Here is a 15,982-nt window from a genome sequence, read left to right as displayed (position 1 = left end):
CAAGGATTTAAAGTCGCTTAGTCTTATACAAAAAGGTGTGCATTATTCAGGAACACATATTTCCAATAACTTGCCAGCAGCCATAAAAAGCTTAAAAACCAAAGAAATTCAGTTTAAGAGAAGCCTAAAGGATTTATTGGTGGCCAACTCCTACTCCATTGATGAATTTCTCAGTAGAACCAACTGATTTGTGTGTGTATATGACTTGTGCACAATTTCAGTGCAGTAATGTGTTCATTGTAAATAAGTGCGTGTGTGTGTGTGTGTGTGTGTGTGCGCGTGTGTGTGTGTGCGCGTGTGTGTGTGTGCGCGTGTGTGTGTGTGCGCGTGTGTGTGTGCGTGTGCCTGTGTGTCTATATAAGTACAATATATCTTCTGCACCAGTTGAGTGCAGTAATGTGTTCATTGTAAATAAGTACTTAGTAGTTGTATTACACGTTTATTACCCTATAAACAAATAAAAAAATATTTTAAATTCAGTGCATTAGGAATTGTAAAATGATTCTTTCATATAGCGTTCATTAAAAAATGACGACCATGCCACTTGGGACCTGTGGAATGGTACATTAGCTTATTTGTTTGAGTTGTAAATATTTGTCATGTATTGTTGTTTTCTGACATGTTCTACATCCTGGAGGACCTCCTCACTGGAATGAAAGTAAATCTAATCTAATCTGTAATTCCTCCATGAACCATTCTTTCAATTTCCTCAGTCACTTCTTTGATGCAGAGATTGAACAGTAGGTGAAAGACTACATCCCTGTCTTCCATTCGTATTAATCTGAGTGATTCATTCCTGTTGTGCCACTCTTTGTTCCCTCTTGGCTCTTGTACATATTGTATATTACCTGTATTTCCATATAGCTTACCCATGTTTTTCACAGAATTTTGAACAACTTGCACCATTTTATAGTGTCTAACACTTTTTCCAGGTTGATGAATCCTGTTAACATGTTGCGATTTTTCTTTAGTCTTGCTTCCATTATCAACCACAATGTCAGAATTGCCTCCTTGGTGCCTTTACCTTTCATAAAGCCAAACTGATTGTCATCTAACGCATCCTCAACTGTATTTTTGATTCTTCTGTACGTGATTCTTATCAGCAACTTGGATGCATGAGCTGTTAAGCTGATTGTGCAATAATTCTTGCACTTGTCAACTCTTGCAATCTTCGGAACTTTGTGAATGATATTTTCATGAAAGTCTGATGGTGTATCACCTAATTCTCACATTCTATACACCTGCGTGAATAGGCACTTCATTGCCACTTATCCCAATCTTTTTAGAAATTTTGATGGAATGATATCTATTATTTCTGCCTTATTCGACTGTAAGTCTTCCAAAGCCCTTTAAATTCTGATCCTAATACTGGATCCCCGACCTCTTGTATATTGACTCCTGTTTCCTCTTCTGTCAGATCATCGGACAGTGTGCATTTAACAGCGGAATTCCCATTACAGTCTTATTGTTACCACCCTTGCTTTTAATTTCACTGAGGATTCTTTTCCCTGTATGCTTAGTTATTGCTTTTGATAATCATTTCTTTTTCGATTTCTTCACATTTTTCATGCAGTCATTTCGGCTTAGGTTCCCTGCACTTACTATTTATTTCATTCCAAAGCAAATTGCATTTCTGTATTCCTGAATTTCCCTGAACATTTTTGTACTTCTTACATCGATGAACTAAAATACTTCTTCTGTTATCCATGGATTCATCAAAATTACCTTCATTGTATCTGTTTTTCTTTCCAACTTCTGCAATTGTCCTTTTGAAGATGTCTGTCTGTTCCTCTGAACTGCCTTCTGAGCTGTTCCTCATTGCATTATCTGTAGCCTCAGAGAACTTCAATCATATCTTTTCATTCCTTAGTACTTCCATATTCCACTTCTTTGCATATTGATTCTTCCTGACTAGTCTCTTAAACTTCAGCCTACTCATCGTCGCTACTAAATTGTGATCTGAGCCTATATCTGCTCCTGGGCACACATTACAATCCAGTATCCGATTTTGGAATCTCTGCCTGACCACTATGTGATCTAACTGAAATCTTCCTGTATCCCCTAGCCTTTTCCAAGTATAACTCCTCCTCCTCCTCCTCCTTTTGTGATTCTTGAACAGATTATTCAATATTACTAGCAGAAATTTATTTCAGAACTCAATTAGTCTTTATCCTCTCTCATTCCTAGTACCAAGCTCATGTTCTTATGTAACCCTTTCTTCTACTCCTTCCCCTTTAACCGCTCTCCACTCCGCTATGACTATTAGGTTTTCATCTCCCTTTATGTATTGGATCACCTGTTCAATATCCTCATGTACTTTCTCTCTCTCTCTTCATCTTTGACTTGCGACGTTGGCATATGTATCGGAACTATCTTTGTCGATGTTTATCAATTCTGATGAGAACAACCTGTCACCCAACTGTTCGCTCTAATGCACTCTCTGCCCTACTTTCCTATTAATAAAGAATCATACTCCATCGTACTGTTTTCTGCTGCTGTTATTACCATATACTTATCTGACCAGATATCCTTGTCTTCTTTCCATTCTACTTCACTGACTCTCACTACCTCTAGAATGTGTGTTAGCATTTCCCTTTTCAGATTTTCTAGCTTCCCTACCATGTTCAAAATCTGACATTCCATGCCCCGACTCATAGAATGTTGGTTATTCAGAGATCTGAATGGAGGGCTAGTCTGAACCTTTTGCCAGTGGAGAGATCATTGTGACACTTTCAGTTACATGCCTGTCCTGTGGGTGCACATCATGTTTCTTTAATTCAGTGACTTCCATTGCCTTCTGCATCCTTGTGCTGTTGATCACTGCTGATTCTTCTGCCTTTAGGGGCAGTTTCCCAACCAAGGGCAAGGAAGTGCCCTGAATCTCTGTTTGCTCCTCCACTGTCTTTGACAGGGCCTTTGGCTGAACGGAACGACTTCTTGTGTTGGAAGCCTTCGATTACCATTGCTAATGATTTTTGTTCAAAATTTAAGTGGTGGTTGGTTTCGAGCCTGTCACTGAGGACATTTTGATTACTAAATGAAGACACTACTCCTAGACCAGTAACTTTGCCTCATTCTTCTTTTTATCTACACACATTTTAAGCTTAAAATATTGTCATATTGTTTTAATAGTAACTATCTGAAGTCTTAATTGATTCTAAAAAGTGATTGTTCCTTTACCATCCTTTGCTTTCCCTATCTTCTGTATGACACTTTTTTTGACAAAGAAAATGCTTGAAACTTTGAATACTTGATTTGACAATTTTTCAATGTGCTGCTAGTGTGTTTCAGTATATTATTTATACAGTTATGTATACGTGCTCCTTTTTTACATGCAACTATAATACTAATTTTTCTCCATCTTGTGTATTATGTAAATGTTAGTATTCACATCATTTCAGTATTCGTGTAGCAAATAAAGAGTTTAATGTGTGAAGCAAAGAAACATAATACAAGACAGCATTCACACTAGTTTTTGAGCACTAGCTTTATTTGTAGCCTAAGGACACACACACACACACACACACACACACACACACACACACACACACACACACACACACAGAGAGAGAGAGAGAGAGAGAGAGAGAGAGAGAGAGAGAGAGCAAGAGCAAGACTAATTGTTGACATTCTATTATTGAGAGTGTAGGGAAGGATGCAAGTAGTGAGTAGTGGGAAAGAGGTGGATCTTCTGACAGATGAATCCGCTGCTGTACAACAAGATAAGAAGCATCCAGTGGGCACAGCTAAAAGACATTGAGGAAGGGGGAGAGAGGGGTGGGGAGGGGAGAGAGGTGGAGATGAAGAGGGAGAAAGGGAGAGGCGGTGAGAAGGTGAAGTGGTTGAAAAGAGAATGTTAGTGAAGGAGTGGAAGGGGGGCGGAGGGAGGGGGGGGGGGAGAGAGAGAGAGAGAGAGAGAGAGAGAGAGAGAGAGAGAGAGAGATATATGCCAACCTGAGGTGATATGCCAACCTGAGGTGATAGGGTGAAGAGGAAGAAATGTATGGCAGATTTGGGCAATTGTGAGGTTCCTGGCACTAGTCAGAATGAGAAGAATGTTAACAAAATGCTATCGAACATCGAGTAGTGGCAGAGCTGAAGGCACAGTAGTTTCCCAGTGCTAGATAATATTTGTCTCCTGACCAAGGTATTACATTGAAAGCTCTTTCTTTTTAGCAGCTTGTCTTAAGGCAGTGATGCCCTCTGATCATTACATTCAGTGCCAGTCTTCTGTTTAAAGTTATATGCGTGGTGTGTGTGTGTGTGTGTGTGTGTGTGTGTGTGTGTGTGTGTCGTCATAAACTGGTTACTTGATGCCATCATCATAAGAAGAGTGATATCATGTCACCATCCAGTTGTGCATGAATGTTATAGGCTCTATGCTTTCCAATGTCTCCGGGAGCAGTTAAAAACAGTGAAACTCGGGTTAAAGCCTGGACTTTAAAGGGCTGATAAAATGGTGTCCCTCTTTTTTTCTTAAAGTTTTTGGCACCTTCTGAGGTGGTGCAGCGGTAAGTCACTGTACTTGTATTTTGGAGGAGGGTAGTTTGTATCGCCACCTGTCCACACATACTGGGATTTTCAGATATTTCTCAAATACTTTCAGGCAAATGCCAAGCATAGTTCCTTTTAAAGGATATGGCCTATTTCCTTCTGCAGTCTGAGTGTATGCTTAGTATACAATGACTTTTTGATGATATAAAATTCCAATCTTCTTGCCTGTTTTCTCAGGTTCCAGTAATATGCTGAGTTGCTGGTATGATGCTTGTGCTGTTACTCAGTATGCAGGATTCAATTCCTCTCAAAGTCCCAAGCGTCATAGTCAGTTAACATCTGTCTGCTTTCACTGGAGCGTGGTCACCATTCCTTTCTCATTCCTTAGTGCCTTGTTTTGGATTGTGCATATTACATATTATGATCTGTGAGTCTTATTACAGAAGATAAGAATAAAAAAGGCAACACCTTTATCTGCAGTCATTGCTGAGTGCTTTTTACAAACACACAGATGTTTTATGTTTTGTTTTTCAATTGAAACTTTAAGAAGCCACTACAAGCACACTTTACGGTGGCTTAGTTTCTTTGCAATGCTGTCTTGACAATTCCTGTAACTTAATCCAACCTGAGAAGCAATTTTGGAAGCCACCAGGTCTGCTGCTTTCAGTGGGATAACAAGTGATGATAAAATTCCTGTCTGTAGTATTCATTCACAGATAATGATTCTGACTCGTGTGAAATCATTTACAATCTTTCTTGAACTCTTGGGCACATTTGAAACCTCTCAGGTGTCTCATTACCAGTCAGTGCTTTTAATCTCTACATTATTTCTGCCTGAATAATAAACTTGGTAATTATTTGTTACATAGTCATATGTGAACTTGCTCGTACAGTGTGAATAATACTAACATAACCTTCTGTGAAGACCTACCACACACATTCCCCACTACAGATATCCCCCACCTGTACCTCACAGAAGTCAGAGCACACTCGCTCGAACAATACACTCGGAACAGTTCTTGTTTATAAATAATCCAGCCCTGTTTATCTGTCTGAACAATTTATGGTTCTGCTTAGTCAGGATGAGGTACCAAAGGCAAAGCATAAATTCAGGAGCATCAAAATATAACATTACCTACATCTATTGCCATTATGTCAGTTACTTGGGATTTGGAGTTACTGTTTTCATTAACAAGAGGCATTCAGAAGGGTAAAGAACAATGGAAGACAGGAGGACAGAGTGTAATTAAAGGTTTAGGTAAATTGTAGGATTGCTATTTGTGTTTGAGACATACACTTCAACTTTTAAATGTTGTTTTGCTATACATCCTTAGATCTACCAAAATTATTTCATTCATCAGTTGTTGTGAAAACTACTAAAGGGCTTAATGAACTTGTCTCTATACATATCGGGACTTGTTCTCAAAACTGAGTTTTTTATGCTGTGTTGCAAATTAGTTACCAAAGTTATAATCTGTTGAAATTGGATTGATAATTTACTGTATGAAATTGCAGTCAGTAATGGAATACTGTGTGCTATATCGAGACTCCAACCTCAAACATTTCTTTCGGGAGTGCTAGTCTGGCAAGGTATACAGTTGGGCTTATGAGAAATTTCTTAATAGGGATAGAGATGCTGAGAGAAGTGAAGGTGTGAGATCAGATCATGGCCCTGCTTGGAAAACTCAATTGGTAAGAGCATTTCCAACAAAATGCCTCTTTTTGAATTTCTCTTGTTCTGGCACTCAATTCTAATCTACAGGAAAGTTAAGAAACTGTATACGCTGTTGGGGAGTAAAAAGGTTCATTTTGTAATTACAAAATAACTGGGAACATTTGGAAGGTGAAGGTATTTTAACACAGTGCACAGCAGATGTGCTTCACAGACCAAAAGTTAATTTTTATACTTTGCCCATACTTCGTCTTTTTTGTGTGGCAGCACATCATATTGTAAACTCTACACTTTGTGTATAACCTTTATATTTAATTGTGTATTTGTTATATCAAAAAAATATTTACAATAATTTATCCATTTGATTGGTTTTGTTATGTGAAGAAAGTTTGTACTTTTATATTCTTTGATTTTTAATGAAACTGCCTTTCAAATGCCACCTGATAGCTTTGAAGGGAGGATAGTGATATAAAGTTCATTAATATTGATATGAAACGTTTCACAGAACTATCTGTGTAGTAAATTTATGCATCTGGCATAGTAAGACCCCCATGTTGTTGCTGTTGAATAAGCTTCCTCCCCATCTTCCCCCACCTGCAATCCCTCTTCCTCCTACAAATTGTTTTCATTTCTGCATGGCTGTTGGATGTGTTCATTTGATCCATCACTGGCACTGGCAGTCAACAGTATTGCAGTTTTCTACTCATGAGTTGTGCCACTGTGACAAATTATTGTATTAACATCTAGAAACCAACTAAGCAAAACTTTCAATTGAACCCCTGCCGTACCAGGGGGGGGGGGGTGCTACTTTGTGCCCACCTTCTGTAAATGTTGTAATTTAGATTGATATTTCATATTTTAAAATTCTTATAAAATGTGTGTTGTCTTTTATTATTTCCTATACCAGATTTTATAAATGTATAAATTTTTCTGTTAAACTTAATCTGTTAATTTAAGTGTACCTCCTTAGCAGTAGATGCGATTTGACAAGGGTTGTCTTATTCCATAAATTATAACATTTTGGCAGTGTAGTACCACAGTGCATTGGATTTCTCTGTGTGCGTAGTAACAATCTCAATAACAATTCATTTCTGTATGATTTCTGATTGTTTCTTGTTCCTTCTTATTCAGTGCCATTTTGTCCAGTGTTAAAGACAGCTGTGATTGAAAATGTACCATCGCTATCATACTGAGAGAGAAGTATTAGAAATTTTAGAAGAATCTGCAGATTTGGAAATTGAATTTGGTGAATGAAACTAAAGAGGAATGTGTTGTATGTGAGGATTTGGACAGTGATGGTATAGAGACACTCGGAAGAGGAACTCTGCAGAGAATGATAACACAGCTGGTGAGGTCACTGACAAGACTGGAAAAGTTTTTACATTCAGGCCTCATCGTACCGCAAGGCGTGTAGCACAAAACATAGTGAAAGAGTGAGAAGGCATAAGAAAAGAAGGTAAAGTAGGAACAATAATAGAATCATTTGAAAAGATTTGTTCTCCAGAAATTGTCACCATAATAAAGCATACCAATGGAGAAGCATTGAGACAGAATTTACTCAGAACAGGCTGACTTGAATTCGTGGCATATGTTGGGTTACATATTATGGGGAAGGAGAGCAAGAGTCAGTCATGTAGTGTTTGATGTATGGTCCAACACCTCAGGAAGATTTGCTTATACTGCTACTATGAATAGAACTAGCTTCCATCATCCTATTAAAATAGTAAGATTTGAAGACAGACACACAAAATGAGCGTAGGGAACATGACAAGTTCCCTGCAGTATGAGACGTATTTGAGGAAATGATTGAACTACTCTCAAAATATTATTCTGCTGGGGTGGACACCGTTATTGATGAAATGTTGCCTTTGTTGCATGGCAGATGTCCCTTCAAGGTCTTCATGAAGGAAAAACTGGGAAAGTGTGGTATGCTTGTATGAATGCTCAAACTCTTTTAAAACCAGATGTGTTCTCAGCATGGAGTAGTATGCAGGGAGAAAAAATGATAGTCCACAACAATCAAATTCGATTTCGGTTGTAGTGAAATGCCTGGTTGTTCCTATAAATATTTCAGGGTGTGTTGCCACCACAGACATATATTACAGTTCAGTTGATTTGGTCAAAGATTTTGGAGGAATCACGAGCTGACTCTTGTGGGAACATTACAAGTTAATAGGAAGCATATACCACAAGAACTGAGACATCTCAAAATCAAATGGTGACAAAATTTTCTATTAAGAGGGCTACAAGAAGATGGCTGCTATCTATTTTCTATACTCTTGTGGACATAGCAGTATTAAATGGTTATACATTGTTTCTGCTCATCTCCCCATTGTGGGATAAGACAAAATCTAATAAGCAATGGCTTACTATTCAAGAACTGGGACTACAGCTCACGAAACCATACAGTGAAGAAAGGACTATGTATAATAGAAGACTCCAGAAGTGTGTGGTTTCAGCCATGGGAGGTATTCTCGGATGCAATATGAAGCAGAAGTTCGTTGCAAAGGAAGCTAAAGGAGGGAGGGGACGATGTCATTTGTGTTGTCATGAAAGCCAGTCAAAAGCAGTAAAGTACAATAAAGTGGACAAAACAGGAATGATCTGTGAAGCTGTAAGAGATACATGCAGTAAACACAGCAAGAAAACTGGCACATGTTCCAAGTGTGAAGACTTTATAAATCTGTGATGACTGTTACTATCAGTGCAAGGAAATACTGCTCAAGAAAATAGGTCTAAAGAAATTTAAATGACGAAAAAAATGAAAGATTCTAAATACTTTTTTGTATAGTGTGCTAAAAGAAATTTAAAATTTCTGGGCTTTTAGTTCACATCAGTAGCTCTTTATACAATATTTTGCTGATAAAGGTCGATAAAAATTAAAAAAAAATTGAATTCTAAAAATTTTTTGGTGGGCACAAAGTACCCCCCCTCCCCGTCCCCATTGGTACTGTGCATTATGAAAAGTACGTTTGTACTGTAAGGGTTTTAATCTTAGTGCATTTCAGTTGTAAAACTATTTACTCTCTTTTAAATTAAGTTTCATACTTAATGATATGATCTTCCACAGTTGCCATTCTGAATTGCTACAAAATTCTGTTTTCCTGTGAGCGCAATGCGTCGCCGGATGTCAGATGCAATTTTAGCTCCGGAAGTTGAGCCTCCTAAAAAGAGAATAGCTTCTAATGGTAATAAATTGCCTGATCCAATAAGAGAGGGGGAGATCCTCACAGATGTGTTAGGAAAACGTTGGAGACTTGGAAGATCAATAGGTGTTGGAGGTTTTGGTGAAATATACCTGGGTAAGTAATGGAAATCAATTTTTGTATCTGAGCATTAGTTATAGGCGTAAAATATTTCCAATACTATCACATTACAGTGAAGCTGGAGCTCTATCTTCTTTAATTTACTCTTCTCGTTTGTATTAGTTGGAGTTTGTGTTATTATTATTATTATTATTATTTCATTGTCGTTGTTGTTTTTGTTGTTGCTTTTGTTGTTGTTGTTGTTGGTGGTGGTGGTGGTGGTGGTGGTGGTGGTGGTAGTAGTAGTAGTAGTAGTAGTAGTAGTATTATAATACAGCACCTATTGGTGGAACGCAGTCCAGTTTTTAACTATTCTCTGCATCGCCCATCCCTCCCCCCCAAACCCTCAGTAACCAGTAACATTAGTCTTCCTCATAATGCCTTGCTGTGAACCGTTCTGAACAGCTATAAATACTCCCCTCCATACTGTGACAGACTTTTGAGTGGTGATGCTGTGTTATCAATTGATGTCTGAACAAAACTTAATAAAGCTTGGCAACATGCTGGAAGTTGTCCTCCTCACCACTACCTGTGTCTGCTGCTACTTGTAAGCAGACATAATCATTTCCTTGTGTGTGCGTCTCACCATCCCCACCTCTACAGTGATGCCTTCAGTGAGATTTGCACTGTGGTAGTTATAGTATGGAAGATGAGAGGCAAGCTATATACTCTCTACAGTTAAACTTTGGAAGCTAGTGATGCAAGTTGAAGTATGTATCTGGGAATTACAAGGTAAAGTGTTACACTATGAAGAAAATATGTATCAGTTTAAGTTTATCTTGTAATTATATTCAATAAGTAGATTTTAGAGTGGCTACAATCATCTCTAAATAGTTTAGTGTCACATTACTCCCAATTCAATGTAAGTATTGTACAAAAATAACAATCTGAGAGGCATTGGAAGTGTTACTCCGGCAACAGCATGCAGTATGTTTCTATCTTCAGGTACCATCTTGAAAAGGTTAAGAAATCAAGTTTAGCACCAGAGCTGTGATGTAAGTAAATCAAATCCAGTTTCTATTGTGTGCAGAGCATTCTGCCAATTTCACAATGCATGATCATCTTGGACTTCTAAACACAGCTATATTGCTGAAATTAAAGTATTGATGTGTTCTCGTACATGTTAAGAAATTCATTCAGTGTACTAAACTACAACCAAATTGTAATATTATTAGTATATGTGCATTTTTATTTACATTAAATTTGATGAAATATTCCATTCCAATCATTTTACTTGGTTCGCCAAATACAAGGAAATCTTTGGAGTTCAGTATGCACAATTTGTTTTCGCTTTAGCACAGCATGAATTTCTAGTTTTTTTCCCAGCAAACTCTATTTTCCATACATTTCACTAAACACAAACTGGTAGCATTTGTTAACTAAGACTGGAGCCAATTTCATATCACTTTAAATATATTTGAATATCCAGCTCTATAAAAGAAACTCTTTCAGAGGGGGAGGGTTGATTGTGATTTCCTGAAAATATTGTACAGTCATCTTGGTGTGTTAAAATGTTTCATCAAAAAATACACTACAAAGAAGAAAAGTATAAAATGTAGTGTCTACTGTATGGATGTTAGCTTTGTCATCTCAAAAGTTTTTGCATTTCTGTGTTATTATTTCAGAGGTGCAAATTTTTTCAAGCTTCATTGTGAAATTGTAATGATTTAACATTGGTTTTTTCCATCAAATACCTCATTTTGTCATTGTCTTTGGAGGCCTACGTGTGTGGAAGATGTAGTAATAGTACTACTACAAATACTTATTGTTTCACAATTAAAAATGTACACACATTCTTTGACTGTAAATTCGTACTTAAAGCAACTAGTTGTCATTAATTTCAAGCAGTACTTCTTTTACTCCCAGTTTGTTGTTAATGTTGAATACAGATCACTCGTGAATATGTCCTAACTGTCACAAAATTAATCACCATAGCCAAATATAAAATAGATGGGTAAAAGTGTGTATTTTAAGGGTTATGGAAATGCTTCAATGAAAGGAATTGTCACTCAAAGGACCACAAGGATTTTTTTTATGTATGGACTGATAAACTTACGCTTTGGGCACACTTCTCGTGGAATTTTATGGTACAGCTAATCACTTAATTGTTATCATTCTGTAAATCAACAAACTGAATATTTTGTTGATAGATATTTATGCAGAGATAAGGAAACTATTGTGTAATGCAAGTTATATAGTTGTTGGTTTTGTGTGTGTGTGTGTGTGTGTGTTTAATTGTATGTTCTTTATGATAATAAAACAAATGTATTATAAGAGGTCTTTTTATTTATTCACTCCCACACATGAGCAACCCAACAAGGCACCTTACTCATTGGGATTTATTAAGTATTTGGAAGTAAAGCTGTTCTCAACCTGAAGGTTTGTTTGAAGTGCTTTACTAGGTATGTTGTTATTGGAGGTGTTATGCCCTTGCCTTCCTCTGACTTTTGAACTGACTGACCTGATCAGTTATATAGTGATCCACAGTTTAATATGGACTCTGAACCATTGTGCAACTTGGGAATTTACACATCAAAAATTGATGCCAGAAATGAAAGAAGTGATAATTGACAGAAAACATCCTAAGCCAATTGGGGATCAACCCCCAGACCCTTGGATCTGTAGTCTGTCAGCAAAAATTTAGTGTTTTGACTTTTTAAAACACTGTAGGGAGCTACTTTTATACAGTGTATTCATTTTAGCAGGGATATATGGTTATATCATGATAGCCATATGACAGGTACAGTATCTGGAATTGCCCAAGAATGTTTTTTTCCAGTGTTGCTCCAATACTTGTGCTCAGATGTTCTCCTTGCTTCCTATCCCTTTTTCCTTCAGCACAGTTTCTTGTAGAATTTTATTCATAATCACAGTTATCAAACTTTAATTCCCACAGCATTCATATATACAGTAATTGCCATTATGGTGTGAAAGTTTCATGTATTTACTGTTGTATGTATCAGCAAATGACCCAAAAAGTGATGTCTTGCAAAAATTTGTACTTAGCAGTTGAATTTAGGACATGTCATGTTGCTTTTCTTTACAGTATGTAAACTCATTGGTTGTATATTGGTTAGGACTGTAACAAAGTGAAGCTTTTCTTGTATGTTTTGTAACTAGAAGGGAAACAACCTTGCAGAGTAATGTTCTCTTGAGTACACACTATTTGTCAAAACTAATAGGAGACTTTTCCTTGTAGTGGGGATGTGTTTGTCATACAGCACAGTTATTTATTTATGCTTAGGCAGTAAATCTACCAAAGCTTTTGTATTTGATTGACTCCAAAATCTATAACTTTGTTTCAGGAGCGAAAACCGAAGCAGTACCCTTTCAGTATGTATGTACTAAGAATGTTAAATTTGTGCTAAAGCTTTTCAGATCCTTAATGTGATGGCTGCAAGTAACTACTCACTTTCACCCTTTCAAAAAATATTTAATGTTGAGAGCTGCATCACACTTCTTTTTGTCTGAAAGAAATTAGTAACTTTATGTGAATGTGCAGCAATGTTACGGTCCACTCAGTGTCCGTATGCACACTGAAATGTTCCTAACATTTGCAAATGTTTTAGAAAGTGAATTTCATATTTGATATTTTCGTTTGTTTATGTGCTGTGTAGCTTCCCATGAAATCGGCAGGGCAGTTGGTACAGATGTGGAACATGTTGTGAAAGTAGAGCCACATAAAAATGGACCACTTTTTGTGGAAATGAACTTTTATATAAGAGCTGCAAAACCTGAGATGAGTAAGTACTTACTTTTGCTTGTACTGCTTTTTGCATTTTGTCATCTTGCTTCTGGTACTCTATTGTTCTCAGTTAATGAGCCCATTGTTCATAATATTTGAACAGTTTATCAGTAGTATTTAGTGTCCTTTGATTGTTGTTCACTTTTAGACTAACTTGCATATTGTACACAAAATGTGCAGTCTTTGATAATATGAGGGTTGGAACTTAAATAGTGGTAACTATCTATTCACAACTGATTCAAGAGCTACGTGTTTGCGCCTGTTCCTGTCCTTCGGAGTAGTCACCATCATTGTGTAGAACCTGTTGCCAGCAATGTGGAAGGCATAGTATACTGTTAGCAGAGCCTGTTCTGTTGATGGTGCGAATGGAACAGTCTGCTGCGTGTCGAATCTCTGGAACAGTTCTGAAGCAAATGCCACAAAGTGGTTCCTTCATCTTTGGAATCTAATCACAGTCACAAGAACTTAAGTCCAGAGAGCATGATAGATGGTACAGTATTTCCTAGTTCCATTGACCAAAGAGAGCAGCCACAGCTTGCATTGTATGTGGCCACACGATGTTGTGCAAAATTAGCAGAAATGGTTTGAGCTGAAAGTGTTGCCGCTTCTTTCACAAAGCTGGTCACAGGTGATGCTCTAAAAACGGGGTGTGTGTGTGTGTGTGTGTGTGTGTGTGTGTGTGTGTGTGTGTGTTGCGAGCAAGCACCTGAGGGGGGTGGGGGCTGAGTTTAAGGAGATAGATACACTTGTCAAATAATTTTACATCACTACTGTGGCACCACCTGCACTTCATTTGTATGGGGCTAGGTTAGACGCACAGTTCTGGGCAAATGTAGTTGCATTAGTTGCTCTTTGTAACAAATGAAGCAGTCCTCTTACCTCCAGTTCATGGGGAGTAGGTATTGCTCCATTAATTGTATTGGGCAGTCGAAAGGCAACAGCTCAAAAGTGTTCAGTGCACAGTAAGACTTGTCATTTTAATGTTGGTTTCCTGAATATTATGTTACAAATAACTTGGTTAAATTCATTACGTTGCTTGGGTAAAGATTTAGTAAGTAACCTTAAAAATATGTGTGGTGAACCTCCCCAGTCGGTTTAAAGTTTGGGATTGTTTGGATAGAATAGTTCTGTTTCCAGCTTCAATTCTTCTATCAGCTTGGCTGACAGTCCACCATTTCCATTAAACTTTCTTTTATAACAATATTATGAAAAGGATAGTTGCTACTTCCATATAGTGGAGATGCTGAGTTGCAGATAGACATAACAAAAAGACTGTGGGAAACACACACACACACACACACACACACACACATTCTGACAGGCTTTTTATTGTGCCTATCTGCGACTCGGCATCTCTGCTATATGGTGAGTAGCAACTATCCTTTTTCATAATATTATTACATTTGATCCTGCATGCAGAGCATCTGGCAACAGGGCAAACCTGTGGCCAATCAGAGCATGTGGCACCAAGTTTCTGTAGTTTAAAAATTGTGCATTGTTGACCTACACAACACTATTAGTTTTGGTTCATACTGGCATCGGCCATCCAGGGTTAAAATTTCGTGACACAATTTTTCTCCACCCTGTATATTAAGTACATACTACTGGCCTACAGCTAGCATAAAGCAAAAAGAGCCAGATGTGTGTTGCAAGGTGGTTGCTGAAGTTAGACTCTCTAGAAATCTCTAAAGATCTTTAAATGAAGATAGATCGTACCTAATTGAAAACAGGAGGTGCTTAATAAGACAGTCATGTAGAGAAAGATGGTTACCAGCCGAAACTTGATAATTTCTAGAGCATTTGATCCAGCTCCTGCCTTGCAATATGCCTGGCTTTGATTTAACATTTTTCTTCCCTAAGAAAATGAAATATGAAGGCATCATTTTAAGTCCCCCAAAACAGCAGTGCATCATTCCTAAGCTGGCACAGAACCTTTTACTAAGGTTTGGAGATAATATCAAGTATGTAAAAGTAAAATGACGGGAGTATAAGAAGATAAAATTTATAAAAAAATGTAACAGATTGTGTAACATTCTTGAGAGTATTTAATGAGAAATATTACCCATAAGTCAGGTATATGAGAGACATCACAAACACTTGAATGAGGCACACACATCTGTAATAGTGTGCAACCACACAAAAACAAATTCTCAACTGAAATGACTGTTCTTGAGTATATTTTCGAGATGTGGAATGGGATTAGAAAAGAAAAAAAACAGATGATGAGGCTCTCCAAGTGGGAAATACGTTGGGGCACAAATGGAGAGGTATCTGGTACCTAAGGATTCACATTAAGATAACATTGTAGAGAAAGATGGAGAACCTAGACAGACAGACAGGTGGGTGGGTGTTGGGGGGGGGGGGGGGGGAGAGAATGACAACTCAGCTGAGTACCCAGAACACAACCATTAATTGACAGGAAAGTAATTAGGAGTATGTATGGTATACAAACGGGAAGATAAAATGGGTGCAGGCGGAAGGAAAGGGGAAAAGGGGAATTAGAGGTGTACGGCAACAATTTGAGATGATTGAATCTATGAGAGGGAGACAAAATGTGTAATGTTGAAGAACCTGTTCCCAAGTGTGTAATCCAGAAAATTGTAAGCTTTGGCAGCATCCACTTTGTGTCGATTAAGAAGCAACAGATGTGTGGTGCAGTGTGCCCTTAGTTACAGGTTAGTTGTGATCATGCTTGGTTCATCGTTGGCTTGTGGCCATACTGCAATAGTATGGTGTGCAACTGACCCACAAAAGAGTTGATTGATG

General features: G+C 37.7%; 1 protein-coding gene across 2 annotated transcripts in view; it reads left to right on the top strand.

Annotated features, from left to right (window-relative positions):
• Positions 1 to 15,982, top strand: part of LOC126481095 (serine/threonine-protein kinase VRK1-like) — a 99,394-nt gene that overhangs the window by 20,089 nt on the left and 63,323 nt on the right. For both annotated transcript variants that reach the window (XM_050104614.1, XM_050104615.1), the window contains exons 3-4: positions 9,237 to 9,468; positions 13,089 to 13,214. In XM_050104614.1, the coding sequence (XP_049960571.1) occupies positions 9,282 to 9,468; positions 13,089 to 13,214 (313 nt within the window). In that variant the 5' untranslated portion in view covers positions 9,237 to 9,281. The remainder of the gene's footprint in view (positions 1 to 9,236; positions 9,469 to 13,088; positions 13,215 to 15,982) is intronic.

The sequence above is a fragment of the Schistocerca serialis genome, chromosome 5, assembly GCF_023864345.2.
Source record: "Schistocerca serialis cubense isolate TAMUIC-IGC-003099 chromosome 5, iqSchSeri2.2, whole genome shotgun sequence".
Lineage (NCBI taxonomy): Eukaryota > Metazoa > Arthropoda > Insecta > Orthoptera > Acrididae > Schistocerca > Schistocerca serialis.
The sequence above is the reverse complement of the archived record's forward strand: the minus strand, read 5'-3'. Positions and strand labels throughout refer to the sequence as shown.